This window comes from Eptatretus burgeri, chromosome 4 (genome assembly GCF_056783735.1).
Source record: "Eptatretus burgeri isolate ZD-2024b chromosome 4, Ebu_testis_v1, whole genome shotgun sequence".
In the NCBI taxonomy this organism is placed as follows: domain Eukaryota; kingdom Metazoa; phylum Chordata; class Myxini; order Myxiniformes; family Myxinidae; genus Eptatretus; species Eptatretus burgeri.
The window spans coordinates 110,283,448-110,304,010 of record NC_140964.1 but is presented as its reverse complement, the minus strand read 5'-3'; the positions used below and the strand labels follow the sequence as shown (position 1 = coordinate 110,304,010).

General features: G+C 45.9%; 1 protein-coding gene across 4 annotated transcripts in view; it reads right to left on the bottom strand.

The window, feature by feature from the left end:
- Nucleotides 1-3,929: 3,929 nt before the first annotated feature.
- LOC147028894 (neuropilin-2-like) overlaps nt 3,930-20,563 on the bottom strand; it is a 110,660-nt gene continuing 94,026 nt past the window's right edge. For 2 of the 4 annotated variants that reach the window (XM_085879729.1, XM_085879728.1), the window contains exons 13-15: nt 11,571-11,630; nt 9,124-9,174; nt 3,930-7,878 (exon numbers count right to left, since the gene is read on the bottom strand). In XM_085879729.1, coding sequence (XP_085735855.1) covers nt 7,481-7,878; nt 9,124-9,174; nt 11,571-11,630 — 509 coding nt within the window. In that variant the 3' untranslated portion in view covers nt 3,930-7,480. The remainder of the gene's footprint in view (nt 7,879-9,123; nt 9,175-11,570; nt 11,631-20,563) is intronic. The other 2 variants (XR_015057765.1, XM_085879730.1) reach the window with 2 other exon arrangements.

Below are 20,563 nucleotides of genomic sequence, written 5' to 3'. Positions count from 1 at the left end.
GTGCTGCTTAAGCAGTCTCCTTGGCAAATGGGCACAATCCTGGACGGGTCACCACTCCGACACAGGATACCAGCATGCTGGCACTCATTTTGCCGACCTCGGAAGGATGACAGACTGAGTAAACCCCACATGGTATTAATTCAACAGCTGAGCGGGATTTGAACTCAGGACCCTAGGATCCAAAGCCTGCCACCCTAACCATTAAGCCAACACCAGGCATGAGGGGGGGGGGGGTGGTACATGAAAGATCTTTTTTATGCTTCTCAATGAAAAAGAGAAAGTTGAGGAATTTCCTCTATGACCTCAACAACCTTGCACTGTCAAGATTTATAAACTAGAACCTAAATATACATTGCAGCCGAAAACATGAACAGAATTTGGTGAGTGAAGTGTACATGAGCTTCGACCTCGAGAAGATGGATTTCCTGGCTCTAAGCAGTCGCATGCCTCGATAGCTGTCATTGTTCCAGTGCACATTCTTTATAAACTGGTCGTGCACCCCCCAACCGCTCTCCCCCAAAACGACACCTGAGGTTGGGAGGCCAATTCATGGCGACCTGCTCTTTCCAGATAACCTCTCAAAAGAAAGTGCAAACACCTTCTCAATACCTTCGATCACCATCGTCTGGTCTCACATGTGCCCCTGTGCCCCTCTACCAGTACACACACTGGAACTGGTACTCATTTTGCCTACCTTGGAAGGATAACAGGCTGAGTCAACCCCCTGGTGTATTAATTCAGCGGCCGACGGGGCTTGAACTCAGGACCCTAGGATCCCAAGCCGATACCCTAACCACTGAGCCAACACCAGACTCTGCTCTGCGCAATTGTGTTTGTTTGTCTGTGAACAGGATATCTCAAAAAGTTGTGGACAGGTTTGGACGAAATTTTTATGGAGATGATGGGTGTGTGACAAAGATGAAATGGTTAGATTTTGCTGAAGATCCATATCCGGATAGTAAAAATTTTTGAAGTGATTCTTCACCATTGAAGGATAAGGGCAAAACGATATATAGCACAATATCTCATAAAGTTGCAGACGGATTTGGACAAGACTTGGTGGACAGGTTGGATGTATTACAAGGACGAATAGATTTGATTTTGGTGAAGATCCAAATCCTGAGACAAGAATTTTTTTTTAAATTCATAAGCGATTCTTCAACATTGAGAGATGGGGCTGAAAACGACATACCTGAAGTGTAGCAAGATAGTTCAAAAAGTTGTGGATGAGTTATGATAAAGCTTGTGGAGGATTTATTTAGGTGGCAAGAACAAGCCGTTTAAATTTTGGTTCAGGTCCAGATCCAAGTTTGACCTCTCTGTGGGATACAAAACGTAAACTGCTCAGTCTGGGGGAGGTATATGCGCTATACCTCATACCATAGTAGTTGTAAATGATATGCGTGCGGTGTGCTTTGGCTACTGGTGTAAAACATTTGGGTTTTCCCGTGTATAATGATCTTAGAGACAGCAGAGGGCGTGTTTGATCGCAAAATGTTCGAGGTTGATTCACGGTGTGATATTTTTGAGTTTGCTTTCACCAAGTTGAAACTCCAGTGATGCTTTGTTCACTTGCTGGTCAATATGTGATTCTGACTGTCACATGTCGATAATACATCGGTGGGGGTTTAAATCGTGTTTATAGAAGACAGACCGGTCGTGCACCGACCACACAAAGATCGATATATAAAGCACCAGATGTGGATTCATGGAGAACATTTCATGGACGGACGGTTTAGATAAAGATCTCACCACGAAAAGTGAAAAAAGCTGAAAAATTAGCATTCTGCTATTATTACCGCCACCAGCGAAAGTGGACGGAGGTTATGTTTTCACGTTTAGTTTGTTTATTTGTCTCTTTGTCTGTCTGTCTGAGCACGATATCTCAAAAGGTTATGGACGGATTTGGACGCAATTCGCGAGAGAGGTTGAGTGTGTGACAAGGACGAAATGATTCGATTTTGGTGAAAATCCAGATCTGGATACTATAATTTTAAAGTGATTCTTCACTTTTGAGAGATGGAGCCAAAAACTATATATATATATATATATATATATATATATATATATGTATATATATATTTATATATATATATACATATATATATATATATATATATATATATATATATATATATACATATATATATATATATATATATATATTCAAATCTTCATGATATCTCAAAATGTTGTGGATGGATTATGACAAGACTTGGTGGATGAGTTGGGTAGGTGACAAGGTGACAAGGACAAGTCGATTCAATTTGGGTTCAGGTCTGTATCCAGATCCAGCCTATCAGTGACATACAAACCGTAAACTGTTCGGCCTGGCAGAGGTACACACTCGACTGAGTACCGTTCTAGTTATTATTTGATGTGCCATACTCTCTCCAGAGCATTGCTTGGTGCTGCCAAAACAGTTGTATTTGCCTTCCCAGCATTGTTTGCTCATGCTCTATTCTTTAAATACAGAGTATTTATCAAGTAAACAGCGCACACCATTTTTAATGTTTTTGGTTTGACTCGGCAAGGGTTTGAATGTTTCAATCACTGACCTCCCAGACTCAGAGTTGACGCTCTAACCATTACACCACCAAGTCTTGTGGCAGTATTATTATTCTTAAGCCTCCCCCTATAGGATAGGGGGAGGCTTATACCTGTTATCGGGTTTGTTTCTACAATTAGTGCACCAATTTTTTTTAATGATACCCCAGAGTTTCTTAGACCCCCCTCAGAGTATTAAACCACCATGAGGTTTTCCTGAATATTTTTTTTTCCTGCTTATCCTTTTTCTGATGCCAATTTCCACACTGTATCTCAGATATGGCTGGGACTTTTGGAAGGAAGTTTTGCATCAATCAATAATGGAAATAAAACGTCGGCAGAAATGACATAACTTGTTTGACCTTGACCTAATTTTTAATGTTATAACTTGATTCTAGACATTTAACATTTTCCACCATAACTACACCGATCTGAACGAAATAGCCCCCTATAGATGGCCTCGAAGAAGGCGCGTTTTAATTCACATCATACCCCTCTGGGTTAAAGGTTAAGGTCAAATGGCAGTCTGAAATAAATAATGCGGTTTTTTTGTCATCACTCAAATTTGCCAACATGGAATCTCAAAGACCACTTGGCCTTCCAATATGTCATTGCATCATCATAGTGGACCTGCAGTGAAGTTGTGCACCCGCTATTTGTTTCATGCCATTGACATATTTTTTCGGATTGTGACCTAATTAACAAAAAACGCTTTTGATTACAACTTGAATAATTTTCCTCCAATTTTTATGATGTGTTTTATGGATAGATTATAGATGGAGACACATTTTCTTAATCTATACTCTATCCATAAATGTTGAAGGTCAAAGTCATTTGGCAGTCCAAAAATAATATAGCCATCATTGGATTAAGGGTGCCGGAGGGGGTAGGGGGGGGGCCTTACGCTTGGTGATCACAGATACCTCGTTATTCAGCCGATGCTGAGCGAAGTGAGGTCGAGGCCATTTATTCTTGATAAGTGAACCATTGTTTAAAAAATTATCCATGAGTAGGCATTTCTATGTTGAAAATTTCACATCAATTGCTTAAGCGTTTATGGAGAAAACAAATGTAAAAGCGAATAAAGGGGAAAAAATGAGTGGTGGAAGAAAAAAAAAGTGAGGGCCTCAGCCGACGTTGCACAACGTGGTCAAAGATGGTTGTGGACACCTATTGCTATGATACTTACTATCCTTATTCTTCTTATTCATTAATATTATTAGAATGATTTATGTACACACAATTTACATTTCTGATGCAACGATAAAAAAATTAAATTGTATTAATTCACACATTTGGGGATTTACCAAAAGACTGCGCTTGATCGTAATAATTCTAAACACGAACACTAATCTGATATATAAAAAAATAAAACACCTTGATAAATCATTTGATTCGTTTATTCCTGATACGTGAACCAGCCTGCAACCCAGGTCTACAGAAAACAGACTTTTTGGAACGTCGGCCACATTTTTCATCCAATCATCAGGTAACTTTGTTGAAAAAAATCTCCATGGGTAAGCACTCTGATGTTGAAAGTTTTGTGTCAATCAGTCAAACGGTTGCGTAGAAAACGAACTTAAAAGCGAGTGAAGGGGGAAAAGTGCAGGTGGAAGAAAAAAGAAAGTGAGGGCCTCCGCTGACATTCCGCAGCATAGTCCAGGATGGTAGTGGATGTTCATTACTAGTAACTAATGATTGTAAATCACTTAATAACCCCAACTGATTGTGGATATTTAATTTGAGTGTAGAGCATCTATCCCAGACAATGTTAATGTGAAAATGTCCACATAAAGTATCCATCCCTGCAGATAATGTCCACACTGCACATCAATGATCGCATCATTCCTTTGATCCATCCCTCAGCTCTGATCGGCTATTCTCTTGACATCGTCTTGTGCTCAAGCCAGTCCGTCGATCCAGTTCTGATCTTTGTAATCGACCGCAGATTCTTGTGATCCAGTCATTGTGGACCTCCGTCCCTTTCATCATTACCGTCTTGCCCCGAACCCTCTCCCCTCATCTCCGCGCGCGCACACACACACACACACACACACACACACACACACACACACACACACACACACACACACACACACACACACACACACACACACACACACACACACACACACACACCAACACACACAAGGTTTCCAAAGATAACAGGGCCTGGTGTGTCCTTCCTCAAAGGACGATATTCAGTCGGACATTTCCTTCGGAAAACAGTTGGACAGCAATCTTGAGTGCCAGCATGATAGAAGGAACCATTTTAGTTCCACCGCAAAGCATTCTTTGTTTTAATTCCCCCTTTACTTATTAATCACTTTCGAAGGTTCATACGAGTCAGTTAGACAACAGATTGTACACATAAATCAAAGACAGTTCATTTACCTTTTATCATTACCTGATGTGTACTGGGATGTGAATTTGTCAATAAGAGCGTTCCCCCATAGCAAGATGAATCCATTTGCATCCTTTTCACCTGTATTCCACATCACGTGATCACTCAGATTTCCAGGAACTCCAGGCTGGGAAACGTTAGCTTTCGGGAAAGGGGGGTGGGGGGTTTGGAGGTCCAAGAGAGATTGTGCCATTTCCATTGCATCCATAAACCACTTCTTTGAAATTTTACTTCTTCCTTTTTTTTTTTTTTTTAAAGAAAACTTTCATGAGTTACGATGTTCAAGTTAACATTTTTGTGAAAATATATCCAGATTGCAAGCGCAATAGTAATGACGCAGCATGTTGCCTGGAGGGTGAGGGTTCGAGTTCCAATTCTGACCTACTGATCCACCCTACCCAGCACATGCCCTCCCCCTTTCACCCCCAAACCCTACCCACCATTTCTCAATAAAAACAAAGCCATGAATTTGCACCAACTGAACTCCATGAAGTTTTACAAAGGCATATAATTGGTCCCTTTGCTATGGTGTTTTGAACTACAGCGTTACCCACAGGTGCGACACATCACACGGCGTAGGAACAAACGAAACAAAACATGTGTTGTCCTACAAATGTATTTATCAAACTGGCGTTTCCACAGCAAAAATCGATGGGCTCGACCCCGTCCATGTCCCATGAGCTTGTGACATTGCAGCGTCGGATTGACTTGTATTGACGGAAAGCTTTCAAGCTCTCCGAAACGAGGGACTTTGAAAGGCACTAGCCAGAGGCCCTCAAAAGTGCAGATTAAAACTCAGGACATATTCGCGACGGTGTTATAAATAATCCTTACAGTATACACGGCACAGCGTGCCGGGTCCGTAACGTCCATCGACGTGAGACCCAGAGGACCGATGTGGAGCCGGCGGTGCAAATCCTCGCACCAAGATCAACATCGACCAGCTGGCTGCTCACTTTCAGTTTAAAAACAGCAAAGGCTGGGAATGTGTGCCACAAACAGTAAAGCAGGTTCTCATAATAAACGGTTCCTTCTTATTATTACTTTTCAGAAATGACACAAAAATAAAACGTACCCGAGAAGGGCCTGAGCGTGCAGAGTGACCTATTTAAAGGAGTGGAACCACTATGATGCGGAAAGTGACCAGTTGGGATACATGGCTGCTCACTAAAAACAGTCGTGCAGAGTCCACCAAAATGGCCCCTTTCGCATCGTGTTTAAAGTCTCCAGTTCTCCAAGGGAGCCAAGAAGGCTGAAAAAATAGAGAGGAAGATAAAATGGTGAGGCGGTTGTTTTTCACAAGGTTCGAACACTGTGTGCCCCCACCCTCCTCCAGTACTTCCTCCGCATTACCCCCAAAACGCTCCACTATATCCTCATCTCTCCTCCCCTCCTGCCCCCAAATTCTCCATGCACTCCATCACCCCCTTTACTTTGAAACACAGATCTCAACCACACTCCTTCCCTTCAAACTTATTTTGTGAAAAGACCTCATTTTGGCTGCAATTCCAATGACAGCATCACAACCCGCTTGCACAAAGGTTCTGTTGTTTAGAATGAGACTCCGACTCGTGCTGCAGATTCCTCGCCCCAACCTTGTCATGAGGTCGGGCCCTGGGAGCGGCCTTAGTTCAGGAGCTCTACAGTTTTCCACGACAATTCAAAAGTGGACTACACATCTCGTTTGCGCTTAATGGCCATTTGTTGAAGGGAAGGTGCGGTAATTTTGTGGATCCTATCACATGTCCTGGAAACCGAGTCCATGTTCAAAGCCTGGATCCCCATTTCACTTCTTTTGCTCCAAATGGACTTTCTGATGCTCGAGACCTTGGATTGAACTTAAAACTGCAGTTACAGCACTTAGGCAAACTTTACCAGTCTTTATGCAGTTTTTCTTTACTCTTACTGCTTTGTTAGAAAAAAAAGAAAATAAAATAAAATCAAATAATTCTTATTACAATAACAATTACAAAAACCTCTCTTCTTCCCACACATCTGTACAGTTACAAAATATCCAAACTAGCGACCGAAACGTTCGGTTGAAGTTCAGTTACCGGTTCAAATCCTACCACACTCCCTTCTCTCAATGCAAAGTGGCCAAATTGCGGCCCAGGCGAGGGTGGCATCTTTGGTGCCGAGTTAAGAGCTGCAGACGCCTCAGGATAAACAGCCATTCTTGTCGGCATGACCGCACTTCTTTGAATTAAAATTCCTCCAGTAAGCAAGCACGTCAAAACTCCTGAATTCCTTGCAAAAACAACTTTTGCACATCCGTTCTGGGCAAGGCTCCATTAAAATCATCCCAACCACCTTGCAGTGTACGGCTGCACCGAAGTGTACCATTTGGACTAGCATAGCCTATCGGGCTGAGCGCACTCTGACCCACAGACAAAAAAACGTAGGCAGTGGATGTGCGGTGAGCCACAGGGTGCAGTGTTGAGGTGTAGTCGGATGTGTGGTCGTGCTGGTTCCCAGCTCGAGATGCAAATCAGTTGAGGGAGTCATTTTGACACCGGATAGTATAAAACGTCACGCCGCAGATGATCCACGCATGCTGGCGAGCTTGGCACTATTTGAGGCGTAGGCCCCAGGCATAATGTTTGGGCCACCCGGCCCTACTCCCCCACCACCACCGCGCAGCTCAAAGTCGTAACGACGCAGCGACGAGAGACCAGGACCTCCGAGGCCCAAACGACTGCAGGCACAGTACAAAAGTAGTCCAGCAGCCACAACACCAAGCAGAACTCCGATAGCACTCAGCACTATCACACCGACTAAGAATGGGTCCAAAACTGAAAGGGTGGCCTGAGAGGTCGGAGAAGCACCAGTAGATTCAAAATCTCCACCTCGGACTCCACTACTCGATTCAGGCCAATTTTCAGCCTCCGCTTCACCCTCTCCACTACTGTCGAAAATTTCTTTGAAGCCTAGCGATAAAAACAAGAACAAGAGTCAGGTCTCCTTGACACAAATTCCTCATCAACAACAAACTATTATGAATTAAATTAATTTATAAACATCACTGACTAGCATGGGACTCCAAAACCGAGACGGATATGTTGGATTACGAGGCATGATCTGGCCGATCTCGAATTTCCACTCTTCCTACTCTCCCTGTCCCCACTAAGACTTCCCTCCCTTCCCTTATTCAAGGAAAGCCACTTTTCTGGATAACTGACAAAGCCTGGAAACCGCAGGGCATGAGCAGAATTGCTTTGCCCATGTCGGGACTGCACACAGCTCGATTCAATAGGATTTCCTTCTCGGGAGTCTTCAAAACAAGCAACCTTGTGGGAGATCTGAACGTCTGTCTGCCTGTGCTGCCACAGGGTCACCGTGTTCACAGACACACAAAATCATCTCCTACCGTTGATGTTAACTATCAAATGAATCCAACCTTTATAGGGACAGCCTCAGAAGCCATATTGATTTCAACCCACAAGGCATCATAAAATGAGAAAGATGCCCAAATGGCCAAATTCAAGAAATTGCAGGATATGCCAATGAGGAATAATGAATGGGGATTATCGTGCAAACCTAACGAGGAACGAAAGTGCACGAAGACACGTGGAACGTATAAGGGGTTGACCACGTGGGGGGTTTAAGGGAACAGCTGGCTCTCATCATGGAACAGTTTAAAGCGGAAAAAAAAAAATCAACCACTGATTTGGGATTAAATCTCGACACAGATAACACCTGCATAGAGCACGTTACAATGGTACATCTGACACCGATAAAGGATGATGGGCTTAGGGATACGTTGAAACCCAGGAGGGGTGAAGCTTTAAAGAAACGATCGAGGCATTGTTATAGGATTACACAGTGAAACAACAACTAGCACCGATTAACGATAATACTTTGATGGAGAATTTTCTTCAACGAATGAAATTGTATAGTTCAAAGGAATCCTGCTATAAAATTATAACATGACGGTTAAAATCCGATACCTGGAACAAACTTGAGCATATTGTAAAATGGGTGCCTGTCATGAATATTGGATTGTCCTTTTTAAGAAGTGCCTGATATAAATATAGGGTTATAATTAGTAAATGGGTGCCTGGTATCAAACAAAGATAATATAGAGTAAAAAAAAAAAAGAACGCCTGCATTCGGCTTGACACCCTCTGGTTTAAAGAGCCTTTTGGGACTAATATAGGACTTGGAACTCTCACCATCCTCATCGTCTTCTCGATGTGCTACTGTCGTTGAGCCATCGGTTTTGCCTGAAACACAAAAACCAGGACACGTTGGATGAGGCCCGGAGGAGACGAGCACACTCACAGCGATTGCAGCTGTCATCTTGCCTCTACTATACCCGAGCTGTAATGCTCTTGCGAGTTCCAAGTCCAGCACCTCATGGTTGTCGGGTCTCATTGTAGAGAATATATATAAAATCTACGATGCAGTATACTGGCTTTATCTCTCACTGTACAGCGTGTTGCTTGCTCAAATAAGTGAGAGCAAAAAGGAAAGACACTAAGACAGCACAGCAAAGGGGTGGCGAAGCTCTCCCTGATCAAGCCTTTCTCCTTCAATTTATTTCAGTTCCCTTGTTGCAGGTCTTCTTGGATGATTAAAATTCAGAAAGGCAGAGACTGAGGTGCAACTGAGCTCTGTGAACTGACTCAAACATGAGGGAGTGAATAATGAGTGAATTATGCAGTCGTGTCTGTCAGAGAAAGCTGACAGATATGGACACAAGATATATACGAGTTCCCTTACCAGGAACTTCATTGCAGCAGGAGGCCAGGCTCATCAAATTCTGCACTATGGTTGCAAACATATGGTTGTTTCCCCATGCTCTATCCTTTTTTATTTTATGCTGAGCGTCAAGCAGAGAAGCAGCACGTCCCATTTTTAAAGTCTTTGGTATGACTCGGCCGGGGTTCAAACCACCGACCTCCCAGACTCAGGGCGGACCCTCGGACCATTACACCACGGGTCTGGTTAACCTTCACGCAGTGACATACATCGACAAGATGTCTGAAGTATGGAAGAGAAATTTTCACAAGAATAAGTGCATGATGATGATGATGATGATGATGATGATGATGATGATGATGATGATGATGATGATGATGATGATGATGATGATGATGATGATGATGATGATGATTCCTAGTGCAGGGAAATTAAAAAAAGATGAAACTTAAGTTAAAAGTCATTGTTTTTTTGACTTTGGAAATGTCATTGTTTAATGCACATGCACTGGAAAATGTATTTTTATGTGCACATCAATACCCCCATGACACTTAATTTCCTTGAGTGCTTGTGTCAGGCGTTAGCTTTTGAAGCACATTTATGCCCTTAATCAATCCCCACGGGCCTATCATTTCATCCTCCTGCCTGCAGGAATCCAGCTTTGCTCTTAAATATGGCCACGGTTCCCTCATCACAGGCGAGATGGCTGCCTGCCTCCTCCTTTGTTGCTTCGTCTCCCTACGGGATCCGCGATAGAAAATGATTGTGCCTTGGCGAGTGCCGAGAGGCCGGGAGTCTAAGGCCCTATAATGTGATTGCCTTGCCATTAGGGTGACTTTTTTTTTTGTTTCTCCGTGCTCTACGCAGCTGCATGTGTGGGAAGATCCATGCACGGAGGCCATCTGCCCCTGTCTGCCCAGATCAAGAAAACCAACGCCAGGTGCACCAGGAGCTCTCTAACCGGTTTACGGAGCTCTCTTCTTGCCGCTAAAAGCTCACCCCGGACGAGTCATCTCCATCTCTTGCCGGGTCAAGTGCTCTTCCCAGGCTCGGCTGGAACCAGATAAAATTTCTCCAGGGGGCACAGCGAGACAAATGGAGCCATCACCCTTATCTCGATTGAACACAAACAAAAAGTATAACACTGGTGGTTTGTGCCTGTCGCTTATGATTGCTTCAAGGCATGGCTGTAGCTCAATGCTCAATAAGGTTTATCTGGGGTTCAAAGGTCAGGCAGCAGCAGCATCATCGGAAACAAAAATGTGTGGTTCGGTGGTGTGTAGAAATCCGATGGCTTGAATTGGGAGAATTCAAAGCACAGAGCTTGAGGGAGCAGTAAAGTGAGCAAGAAAGGCTGATGTAAGCCGAGAGAATGAAGGCTTGCAACGACCGCCCCATTGAAGGCCAAGAAATCCACAGGAAAGAAAAGCTCAGAGAGGTGAGGTGGAGGTGACAAGCACACATGCTCTTAATAATTCTGGATATTCTCTATTTTTAAGGGATTGTCAACGTAATTCAAAGTCAGGATTGTGAGGCGCTTTAAGTCGCCTCGCCTGCGATTGTGTGACAAATGGTTTGTTGCACCGTTTTCAGAAGCACTCCATGGACCATTAAAGAGAGTGGTGGTCATAATGGGGAGGAGGTGGTGGGAAGTTTATCAGGCAATGCAAATGGCAAGAGGACACTGGCCGAATTTGAAGAGTAAATTTACATAAGAAGACCAAAGAAGAGAATAAAGTTTACACAAGAAGAGCAATTAGTAAATTGTAATATAAAAGGCATAGGGTGGAGGAATAGGATTTGACGATGTAATGAGAGAGAAAGAAAGCCGGGGATTGGTTAAGTTTAAGAAAGTGGGTTAAAAGGAAATGTGATGAGACAAATTGGGGTCGGTCGGTTAAACAGCCCCTTTTCTTACCGGCTGTACTGAGCGGTATGTGGCTGGCTGGAGGAGTTGTTTGACAGTACTGAGCGGTACCTAGGGTGGGGATAAAGGGAGTGAGGGAGAAGTAAATGCACAGTGTGGGTATGATTAGTGACTTGATTGGTAATAAAGTGCATTTTTAATCACAACATGGGACACATTGATATTACTGTACTATCTTACACAGATGTCGTATACATTAAAGGCATAATTGTCATGTGTCCTGTGCCTTGCCATCCCTGTGTGACTCACAGCATTTGCGAAAATGAATCAGGATTTAAAGAGTTAATGAAACCCCTTGGAAAGGTAAAACGATAGCTCGGGGATCCTTGGAGCAATATATAATCAGATATGGTGGGATCAGGTGGTATGTTACAGCTTCCCAGATTTTTCAGCCATGCATGTGGACCTCTTTGCCATTGCTAAATGCCGCACTAATGCAATTCCCAGGGACTCATCCCTCCCAGGGATCTACAGCACAGGTGCTTCATCCTGTGGTCACATCGGTGAGAAGTGTGGGGGAGTGGTGGAATCTTTATGATTTGACCTGGAGACGTCTGGATACAAAGGATCACCGGAGGGAGGAGAGAGGGGTGTGCTGCCATCACTTGTGTGCTATGCCATAAACACTGCGATTCTGTGCAAAAAAGCAAACGTGCTCATCGAAAAGGGCTTGAACAAACGTAAAAAGGTAAGGCTCTCTCTGGCCCATGATAGCCTCGTCTTGAGAAAGGAAAATGAGAGTGGATGAATGGTGAGCTTGGTGAAGTTTCACTTCGTGACAACATGCATATAAATGAAGCCACATATCCTATGTAATGAAGTAAAGTGTTTGGATTTGTGGATATGTGAGAATCCCCGCAAGCTCAAAATGAATGGATGCAGACAGGTGGCAGGGTGCAGAGTATAAGGGGGGGGGGGAGGTGGCGAGATTCAAGGTGGTCCTAGAGAAAGAAATTGGGACTTTTTTCAGACTAGAGGCTAAGGATGTGGTTGGAGGGCCAGGACCGCAGGGGTGGTTAAAGGAAGGGAAAGATTGAAAGTTTTTCATGTGAATGCTAGAAGTTTGAATGGAAAGATGGAAAAGCTGGAAGCAAGGGTGGTTTGAGAAGGATATGGCGTAGTTTTTGCAAGTGAGATGTGGTTTAGTGAACAATCCAACTAGAGGATGGGAATTAAAGGCTATGGGGTTTTCAAGTGTCATGTCAGATCAGGAATGGGAGCATGGATATGTGGCTCATTTTCCTGACGTTGATCCTGCTCACCAGATTCTCTCAGCAAGGGAGCCTCGTAAATGGAAGATGCTAATGGGCCGACCATGTGCCTTGTGGTTGCAGCAGGTTGATCAGCAACTCAAGGAGATAGGGATGGGCCAGGCATCTGCCTGGGGGACGTGGAGCAGCACGTCGCTGCGTCCACTTTCCGCCGGGACTCCAGGGGCCTCCATCTGGCCATCCCCGAGATGGATGCCTGGCCCATCCCTATCGCCTTGAGATGCTGATCAACCTGCTGCAACCACAAGGCACATGGATGGCCCATTAGCATCCTCCACTCATGAGGCTCCCTCGCTGAGAGAATCTGGTGAGCAGGATCAACATCAGGAAAATGAGCCACATGTCCATACAGCTGCAGCTGACACTCACAGACTATGCAGGTAACAAATTCCATTTGAGCCTCTCTCAGCAACCGCTTGTTGGACACAAAGTCCGAACAGCGATTGCCAAGGATTCTCCGAAGAGACGTGGTACCAAAGGAATGAAGTCTCCGTATCAGATCCCTGGTCAGAGTCCAAGTCTCACATCCATAGAGCAAGACTAGAAGCACCAAGGACCTGAAGACTTGGACTTTTGTCCTCCCGCACAGGTACTGGCAGCGCCACACCCCATGATGCAGTGAATCCATGACACCCCAGGTCCGACCCAGACATCTGTTGACCTCTGGCTCACAGCCAGCAGAGACATGAATATCACTGCCAAGGTAAGTGAATCTCTCCATGACATCAACATCCTCGCCACAAACAGGTACAGGCAATAGAGCAGCATCAAAGATGTCATTGAAAGCCTGGATCTTAGTTTTGACCTAGCAAACCCATAATCCCAGCATCTCCCACTCCTCATTCAGCACCTCGAGGGCCCCCGAGAGGATATGTACAGTCTCCACAAAGATGACAGCATCATCGACAAAATCAAGGTCAGAGATCTTGACATTCCCAAATGATGCACCGCAGCTTGATCTCTCTGACATCCTCCCTAAAATCCAGTCCATACAAGTGCTGAAAAGTGTGGGGGGCAGTACACACCCCTGACAAACTCCATTAACAACTGGAAATAAGCCAGAGATGGTACCACCACATCTCACAGCACTCTCAGTACCAGAGTATAGTTCAGACAGCAGATCGATCAGTTTTGGTGGCACCCCAGGAAGACCAAGAATCCTCCAGAGGGCAATAGGCTTGGAGGAACTCAATGCACGAATTCCCTTGAAAGCAGGATGCGAATCACTTGACCACACGTGATGCTCTACCTCCTCGCAGATTCCACACACATAGGCCTCCTTGTCCACCCTTAGCGCACGTACAGTTCTACGCCTCGACTCCCTGAACAGCTCAGATCTGCCATGAAGCCTGACCCTGCGACTGATTAATGGTATCCAGGGTCCCTTGAGAGAGAAAAATTTTCTTCGCCCTCTTGTGAGTTCTAACATCTACCAGCAACATCAAGGACACTGGTCTTGAAGGCACTCCATATCTCTTTAAGATCCCCCAAAGCACCCAGACCCTCCAACTCCCCACTCAGGCTGTTCGCAAACTCCTCTACGGCCCTCTCATCCTTGATCTTGCCAATATCCAGTCTAGGCTGGGATGGCACCATTCTCCTGGATTTAAGATGCAACTTCAGAGTTGCTCCAATAAGTCTGTGGTCAGTCTTGAGGAAATGAGCACTCCGGTAGACCCGCAGTTCTGGATCATTCTCCAGCGACCATCAACAAGCAAATGTTCAATCACCTTTGCCATACCACCAGCATTGGAATGCCAAGTCCAGCGATGAGCCTGTGGGTGCTGAAACCATGAACCAGTCGCCCTAAGTCCACGACTTCTTGCAAAGTCAAGGAATTTATTGTGATTCTGTTTCACAGTTACAGACTCATGGGGAACAACACACATTTCATAACCATCCCAATCAGTACCAGTTGATGCATTGAAATCCCCCAAGATGAGAAGCGTGTCTCACCTGGGGCACTAATCAACCACAGACTCGAGCGTGGTACAGAATGCGTCCTTCACGGTGAGATCTCTCGCCTCAGTCGGATCATATACAGAGACCAGGGAAACCACACCCAAGGAGTGACGAATCCTTATAATACGCCCGTTGATCGGTGTTACCCCAATTATCATTGGAGTCAGCTTATTGGACACAGCGACAGCAACTCCTTGGGCATGGTAACCATCAAAGCAACCAGACCAATAGTAGGTGTAATCACCCACCATGTTCTCACCGCAATCCGTTCTCCGAACCTCAGAGAGTGCTGCAATACCGATGTCCAAACGCTTGAACTCAGAACAGAGACAGGTCATCATCCTCTCTTTGGGATAGGATATTCCAGGCACCCACCTGAAGGGACTGCCTCAGATTAACCCAAGGAGACTGCCGTCTAGTGGACGACACCTCAGCACCACCACGACACACACAACCGCAATCTGATCCAGGAAGGTTACTCCGTGGTTTCCCTCCTATCATCAATAATTGGGGGTTCCAAAGGCTTTGCCCAAATCCTGTTGTCTGGTGAGCTGCCCCCTGCAAAGGGCAGCTGCACTGGATGTACTCCCACGGAGTGGGTTTTCAGATGTTTTTTTTTGTGCTTTTTGTACGTTTTGCGGAATGAAGGGTTTTACAGTGGCCGGAGTGGAAATCCTGCCACCAACCTCCTAAAAAGGTAACCCAACTGCAGGAGGACGTCTGCAGACACAGTTGGACACTAGATATGGATGGCCGTTGGCTCATAAGGAGCTCCTCCGCTCTTTGACAGATTTTGTTTTTCATCCTACTGTGTGTCCATATCATGTACCCTCCTCACCAAGAAACTTGGTGGGGGAGACGGTTTAGTCACCGACAACTCGACCATGAAACAGGTTAGTGCAGGTTTACGTGATACCTTTCGCAAGTCACAGATATAATCCGACCTGACAATATAGGTGTCACAGGAAAGAAAAAGGGATGAGGTGTGACAATCTGGGTGAAAGACAGTGTAATATCGAGAAAAAGGCATGACATTAAGGTGGGAATTGATGGAAAAGATTCCATGTGGATAAAGTTTGGAGATTGCAAAAAAGTAAGAAACTTGAAGGATGCTTTTATTAGTCCATGAGCAGGTGAAAAGTGGGTATCAAGCGACTGAATAAACGCCGTTGTGATCTTTGGGTAGCTTGACATCTCAGATGTCAGAAAATGTCAAGCGGACGTTTCATTTCAGTAGCTTAATACCCTTACGGCGTCCATTTTCAAAGATGGCCATCATTCCCTCCGACGAAACTGGGAAAGATAACTAAAATGTAAGAACTCATCATTGGAATGGATTAAAACCTTTTATTTGGGATCATTTTGCTCGAAGTTACATACAAATTCCTCTCATATGTAATAAAAGTGGTTTCTACAAGTCGTTTTCTGTAAAAAAATGACAAATGTATCCGAAAAATGAGGTATTTTGGCCGATTTTTCGTGAAACATTCTTGAAAATACTTATAATGACCCACGAATTGAAAGCTTGACCAAAAGTCCACTTTAGTGTGAAGTTAGCATCTATCTTGATTCTGGAAAGTTGGTTATAATGCTTCAGGAAGGCCTGTGGCAATAAACAGTCTTCTCAAATCACTAATCACCATCATCGTCGCTGTCATCTACGTCTTGCGTGAAATCATCTTCATCCTCATCCTCTTTCCAATTAGCACACTCCTTTAACTTGCAATCCGGTGTGCACAATAAACCATTGTCCATGCATGAACATGTGCCTTTCTTGCATGCACGGGAGCAATCACAAGACAACAAAGACAGGACAACATCTGGTGCAGGTCGGAAGGTAAGCCATTGAATTGCTGCATCCCCTTCAGTGACGGTCCAACCATGTCCATCAGTTGGCTTTGGAATATCCGGCTTGTTCTCCAGACTTCTTCTCCATATGGAAGCCTGATAATTAGCCCTTCTAGTGTGCTGATACAACGCATCCCGACAAGGTGGCAATTGTCCTGTTGTCACTTCACCCCGTTTGGACCTGAACAGTTCATATCTGAGTGCATTGACTTCTTTGATCTCTGTATTCGATAAATACATTTTGCATGTGTATGCCTGAACAAGAGCCAAATGTTTCATAACTGAGCTCCCAGTCTTTACCAATGTCAGAGAACACTCTCCGACAGCTTTCATCTTTCTGAATATTGTTCAACGACTTTACTTTTCCTTGTCCTGCAAATGCACTGACTATCGCAGCCCGTCCAGACATACAGTCCGATCAGAGCATTACACACATCCTTCTCAAGAATTGTTCCAAGGCGGTTGATATCAATAATGCGAATTTTGTAATTCTTTCCTCGTCCCAGCAGTACCCTTGTTCCCAATTCAAGATTAAATCCAAGAAGGAGCACTAGGACATCAGGTCAGGTCAGGTATGGGAGCATGTGCCAGAAAAGCGCGTCGCTGCGTCCACTTTCCGCCGGTACTCCAGGGGCCTCCGTCTGGCCTTCCCCCAGGCAGATGCCAGGCCCATCCCCATCTCCTTGAGATGCCGGTCAACCTGCTGCAACCATGAGGCACGTGGTCGGCCCATCAGCCTCCTCCACTCACGAGACTCCGTCACTGAGAGAATCTGGTGAGCGGGATCAGCGTCAGGAAAACGAGCCACATGTCCATACAGCCACAACTGACGCTCACGGACCATGGAGGTAACAAATCTCATCCGAGTCTCTCTCAGCAACCGCTCATTGGACACAAAATCCGACCAGCGATAGCCAAGGATTCTCCGAAGAGACCTGGTACCAAAGGAATTAAGTCTCCGTCTCAGATCCTTGGTCAGAGTCCAAGTCTCGCATCCATAGAGCAAGAATGGAAGCACCAAGGACCTGAAGACTCGGACTTTCGTCCTCCCGCACAGGTACCGGCAGCGCCACACCCCATGATCCAGTGAAACGATGACTCCCCAGGCCCGACCCTGACGTCTATTGACCTCTGACTCACAGCCAGCAGAGACATGAATATCACTGCCAAGGTAAGTGAATCTCTCCACAACATCAACATCCTCACCACAAACAGACACCGAGAGGACAGCAGCATCCAAGATGTCATTGAAAGCCTGGATCTTAGTTTTGACCCAAGAAACCCGTAATCCCAGCGGCTCAGACTCCTCATTCAGCACCTCAAGGGCCCCCAAAAAGATATCTAAAGTCTCCGCAAAGATGACTGCATCATCTGCGAAATCAAGGTCTGAGATCTTGACATTCCCAAACGATGCACCGCAGCTTGATCTTTCCGACATCCTCCCTAAAATCCTGTCCATGCAAGTGCTGAAAAGTGTGGGGGCCAGTACACACCCCTGACGAACTCCAGTAACAACTGGAAATAAGTCAGAGATGGTACCACCACACTTCACAGCACTCTCAGTACCAGAGTAGAGTTCAGACATCAGATCGATCAGTTTTGGTGGCACCCCACGAAGACCAAGAATCCTCCAGAGGGCATCCCGATTCACTGAATCGAACGCTTTACAGAGATCAACTTAGGCTGCAAGCAGCCCCTGCCGAAACTCTCGTCTGCGTTTGGTGAGGACACGAAGAGTAAGGATACGGTCAATCGTTGACCTCTTTGGTGTAAAGCCTGACTGCTCTGGACGCTGGTGCTCAAACAGATGGTGGCGAACCCTCTCACGAATTATCCGAGCAAAGACCTTGCCCAGCACTGAGAGCAGCGTCACCCCTCGGTAGTTGTTGCAGTCTTGGCGATCACCCTTCCCTTTCCAATCAGTTGGGATGATGCCTGTGTTCCAGGCAGAGCACAAAACTGCATGCAACGACACGAGTGCAGCATTTCCACCAGCCTTGAGAAGTTCAGCATGGATGCCACAGATCCCTGGAGCTTTACCCTGTTTCAACTGGTTCACCGCAGCCCGTGTTTCCACAAGCGAAGGTGGACCACAATTGATTGGAGGGTCAGCAACAGGGATTGTAACACCATTGACGTCCAACTCGAAAGCTGGTGGATCAGCCTGGTACAACTGCTCAAAGTAATTGGCCCAGCGAGCCTTCACTTTAGACTCCTCTGTTAAGAGCCTCCCACTCTCTGCTCTAACTGCAGTGCTCCGAGTGATGGGATTGGATGAACACAATGCGCGAATTCCCCTGAAAGCGGGACGAGAATCACCTGTCCACAGGTGATGCTCTTCCCCCTCACAGATTCCTCGCACATAGGCCACCTTGTCCACCCTCAGTGCACGTACAGTTTTACGCCTCAGCTCCCTGAACAGCTCAGCTCTGCCATTCAGCCTGGCCCTGCGACTCTGGTCAATGGTATCCAGTGTCCCTTGAGAGACAAAATTCTTCTTTGCCCTGCGGTGAGTTCCAAGACATCCACCGGCAACATCAAGGACGGTGGTCTTGAAGGCGCTCCATAACTCTTCAGGAGCCCCCAAAGCACCCAGACACCCCAGATGTCCACTCAGCCTGTTCGCAAACTCCTCAGCTACCCTCTCATCCTTGAGCTTGCCAACATCCAGCCTAGGCTGGGATGGTACCATTCTCCCGGATTTAAGGTGCAGCTTTAGAGTTGCTACAACAAGCCGGTGGTCAGTATTGAGGAACTGAGCACTCCGGTAGACCCTGCAGTTCTGGATCATCCTCCAGCGACCGTCAAGGAGGACATGGTCAATCTCCATTGCCACACCGCTAGCGTTGGAATACCAATTCCAGCGATGAGCTTGTGGGCGCTGAAACCATGAACCGGCCACCCTAAGTCCACGACTTCTTGCAAAGTCAAGGAACTTAGTGCTATTCTGATTCAGAGTTCCTGACCCATGGGGACCAACACACGTCTCATAACCATCCCTATCAGTTCCATTCGATGCATTGAAATCCCCCAACACTAGAAGTGTATCTCGTCTGGGGCACTGATCAACCACAGACTCGAGCGTGGCGTAGAATGTGTCCTTCACGGTGAGGTCACTCACCTCAGTCGGAGCATCGACAGAGATCAGGGAAATGACACCGAAGGAGTGACGAATCCTTAGTCTCATAATACGCTTGTTGACCGGTGTTACCTCAATTATCATTGGGGTCAGCTTATTGGACACAGCGACAGCAACTCCTTGAGTACGGTAACGATCAGAGCGATCAGACCAATAGTAGGTGTAACCACCCACCATTATCTCGCCGCAATCCGGTCTCCGAACCTCAGAGAGAGCTACAATACCGATGTCCAAACGCTTGAGCTCAGATGATAACAGAGACAGGTGATCACCCTCTCTTTGGGATAGGACATTCCAGGCACCCACCCGAAGGGACCGCCTCAAGTTAAGCCAAGGAGACCGCTGTCTGGTGGACGACACACTCTCCCGCAATCTGACCCAGGGAGGTTACCCCGTGGTTTCCCTCCTTTCATCAAAGATTGGGGGTCCCGAAGGCTTTGCCCCAATCCCGTCATCCGGTGAGCTGCCCTGCGAAGGGAAGCTGCACAGGAGGTACTCCCACGGAGTGGGTTTTCAGATTTTTTTGCATTTTTGTGTTTTGCAGAATGAAGGGTTTTACGGTGGCCGGAGTGCAAATCCTGCCACCAACCTCCTCATAAAAAAGTAACCCAACTGCAGGAGGACGTCCACAGACACAGTTGGGCACTAGATATGGATGGCCGTTGGCTCACAAGGAGCTCCTCCGCCCTTTGACAGGTTTTGTTTTTAATCCTGCTGGGTGTCCATATCCAAACACCCTCCTCACCAGAAAACCTGGTGGGGGA